General features: G+C 38.4%; 1 protein-coding gene across 1 annotated transcript in view; it reads right to left on the bottom strand.

Moving 5' to 3' along the window:
• Positions 1 to 3,857, bottom strand: part of LOC103256726 (transmembrane protease serine 11A-like) — a 47,715-nt gene that overhangs the window by 40,216 nt on the left and 3,642 nt on the right. The window contains exon 3 of the mRNA XM_021710619.1: positions 2,248 to 2,366. Within this exon, the coding sequence (XP_021566294.1) occupies positions 2,248 to 2,366 (119 nt within the window). The remainder of the gene's footprint in view (positions 1 to 2,247; positions 2,367 to 3,857) is intronic.

Genomic DNA, 3,857 nt, shown 5'->3' with positions numbered 1-3,857 from the left:
CCTGATTTTTTTGATTTATTGTAGAGATGAGGTCTCCCTGCCCAGGCGGGTCTCGAACCCGCGGGCTCAGGCCATCCACTCACCTCAGCCTCCCAAAGGTGCGGGATTACAGGCTGAGCCACCAAGCCCGGCTGTGTCATTTCTTAATTGACTCTTCACTCTAAGAAAAACATGCTTTGCTTATCGCAGCATTGTTCATAATAACAAAAATATGGAACCAACTGTGCTGCCCATTGAAAGAGGACTTGATTTTAAAAATGTGGTATATATACATGATGGAATATTACACAGCCATAAAGAAGGATAAAATAAGAACTTTGCAGCACCTTGGATGGTCTTAGAAGTTATAATACTAAGTGGTCTATCACAGAAACAAAGAACCGAGTATCACGTGTTCTCACTCATAAGCAGACCTTGAACAATTATCATGGTACTATAAGAAAAGGATTGGCAGTAGTGGGAATCTGCTGGAGGGGGCACACCTCATCAACAAGGGTACCTGCATAATGAACATTTGTATACCTAACCTGAATTGAGCCCTGCATCTTGAAAATTAAAAATTAAAAAAAAGAAAAAGGAAAAGTATGCTTAACTGAAACTTAGAAGTCAACTTTGAAACACAGTTTCTATGATTCATGCATCTCTGCATTTTTCTTACTTCTTTTAAGACCTGTTGCCTTTCCTGTCCATTTACTTCAGTAAAGACATAATTTCTTAGTTAACTTTAACAACAACAGTAATGTTGGCTATAAAACATACATAAAACGGATTATAACTTTCCCAATAAATTTTGACACTGTCCGTTTTTCAAAGAATATGTTTATCTTTTTAACTAAGGCAGGTTTAAATTTTTATTCTTTATATTGAGGAAATTATGTGGAGTCACTTAGAATTGGAGAAGGAGAAGAAGTATTGGGACATATATATATATATATACAGGCTCCAAGTTCATTCTGGCATCACTCAAGAATTGATTGTAAATGCGCTTTTATAAGATTCTCTGCATATAAGAGAATGGTAGGATGTATATCAGTCTGTAAACATTAATTACTAGTTGGGGAAGATGAGACTATAAGATTAAAAATTGTGCATGACCTAATATTAACTGAAAATATAAATTATAAACTTTATGACAGTATTGTAAATATACATATGATATAAATATGATGAAATTGAGTATGCTATTGACAAGGAACAGATGGTGACATGAATAAATGACAATTTATTTGAGAAAGAAAGAAAGTTTTGGAAAAAAAGTTCTTTGGTTAAAACAAACCAATACACTTGTCAGTTCTTCACTTTTAAAATAACTCTGTGCTTGTGTACTTCCTTGCCAGGGAAACTAATCTGAAATTAGTTTTTGAGTGAGGTTTCATGGTCATCCTGAGCAGAATTATTAAAAAAACTGAATGTGCTCCCCCCACCACGTCCTTTGGGAGCATTCCTATATGTAAGCTTTAACACAATTGTTAGCATTTAACTTGATATTATACGATAAGTTTGAATTTTTTGACTTTGTTAATATATTTGCAAGATAACATGGACATTTTATAGTCTTATAAGTAATCAGTTTGGGCATGGTCAGGCTTTTCCATCAGGGAATCCCACTGTGGTGGAATTGAGGGAGCAATGGGCTAGGATATTTTGGCCTCTATTCGCTCAACTCAAATAAGGTGGTTGGGCCTGGCGCAGTGGCTCACGCCTATGATCCCAGCACTTTGGGAGGCCATGGAGAGAGGACTGACTGAGCCCATGGGTTCAAGACCTGCCTGGGCAACTTGGCGAGACCTCGTCTCTATAATAAATCAAGAAAAAAACTAGCTGGGTGTGATGGAGCATGCCTGTAGTTCCAGCTACTTGGAAGGCTGTGGCAAAAGGATTGCTTGAATCCAGCAGTTAGAGGCCACAGTGGCTGTGAGCATGCCACTGCACTACAGCCTGGGCACCAGAGTGAGACTTTTTGACTGAAAAAGAAAATAGAAAAAATAAAAAATAAGTGAGATGGTTGAGTTAGAACGAGTGGTTTATCAGAAGCATGTCTTTGAACAGGCAAAATCCCTTACTCTTATCTCCCCACCCACCCATCCCATCGGATAGAGACTAACTAAGTAGGTCTGGAATGGGGCCTAGGAATCTGCAAGATGATTTGAATGTAGGTGGTCTGAAAATTATATTTTTTTAGAAGTCATCCACAGAATCCCTTCTACCTGCATTATTCTATGATGAAAAGAATTTTACCTAACTCACCAAAGTTTCACTCATCTCCCGTAGGTCCTTAAGTTGGTGTGTGTTACTTTGTCCAGAATTGCTATCGGTCCGTAAATTGGAGATTTTAAAGGTGCCATGATAGTACTCTATTTTCTCACCTGTGATGAAGATTAAAAGTAGAAAAATCAAGTGATTTGGGCAATGATTTTAGGATCCAGGACCCACATATAATGAAACTAATATAAGTCGAATATATCACTGAGCTTCTAATTGAGTTTCATTAGAAATAATATAAATAAAATTAATGTTTTATATTAATAATAATAGCTGTTATTTATTGAGTGCCTACTATGTGCCGGGCACTCTTTAGTGGACTTTTCATGTATTAACTCATTTGGTCCTCAAGCCCGTTCTCTAAGCTTGGCATCACCTCCATTTTACAGATGAGGAAAGCAAGGCACTGAGGCATTAAGTGCCTTGTTCTGTGTTATACAGCTAGTAGGTGGTCATTCAATTTTAAGCCCAGACAGTCTAGCTCTAGAAGTTGAACATTTCATTGCTACATTGCCCCTTGCTGAGTTGTAATGTATATAGCCATCTACTCTACTGAAAGTAGAGGTAAATGAAACTCCTTGTAAATTTTGGTCTGTAGTGGAAGAGTCAGGCCCACTAACAAAAACCTGGAAAGGAAGGCTGGAAGAGCTGTCTGAGGATGAAGGTGAGAATAGTGTGTAACAAGGATAAGTCAAACAGATCTCTTGCTGGCTACCAGGAAAGTAAGAAAAGAGAGCAGTGGAGACTCCTAGGGAATTTGGTAGTCTGAGGAGAAAGGTTCAGAAGGGACAAGAAAACTGTGAGCTAAAGAAAGAGAATAGAAAAACCACAAAACAACCTCCATCCCTGGGAAGTCTGGCTCAAGAAGGAAGCAATGGTTTTCCTGACTATGGATCCTGGAAAGGAAGAGGGATCTCAGAAAGATGTATCCCTTAAGTGGTATATATCCAGACCATGTAATGCTTTTTGGTCCTCCTGATTACTTATCTTGTAAACCATACTGTTATCAAACCTTACTACACAGTAAAGGGGCTTTTGTGCAACTAAAGTTGAGAATCTTTTACCACTAGCAAAACCTACAGCTGGAGCTACTATATGGAGCCTAAGACCATTGCCCTAAACCTGTTAAAGTTCCTAATAGGATCTTCAGCCCCCTATCAAGTCTGTGGAAGGTGACAACAGGTAAGACCATTCAAATAAGCAGCCTGAGCTAGTTGTTTTATCACATACATTCATGTGAAACTGACACTGTAGAGATTTGTCAAAAAATATAAATGACTTGTACCCTGCCCAGAAAGAGACGCAATATAAAAAGAGAGCATTCTGAAGGGCATTATTTGTGTGATTATAAATATATTAGCCAGTAAAAATAGAATTGCTGAATATTGTTTTGGGAAGAACAAAACTTAAAAATTGAGTGATGATATTGTGTCATACTTGTAGATTATCAGGCATTCCTTATTTCATTAGACATGTGCTTTTTCTTTTGTCCTAGAAATACTGGTAGCCGGGCTCGGTGACTCAGCCTGTAATCCTGCGCCTTTCGGAGGCTGAGGTGAGTGGATTGCCTGAGCCTGCGGGTTCGAGACCCGCCT

Source organism: Carlito syrichta, unplaced genomic scaffold, assembly GCF_000164805.1.
Source record: "Carlito syrichta isolate Samal-C Ts95f unplaced genomic scaffold, Tarsius_syrichta-2.0.1 Scaffold294881, whole genome shotgun sequence".
Lineage (NCBI taxonomy): Eukaryota > Metazoa > Chordata > Mammalia > Primates > Tarsiidae > Carlito > Carlito syrichta.
This window is presented reverse-complemented; position numbering and strand designations above follow the sequence as displayed.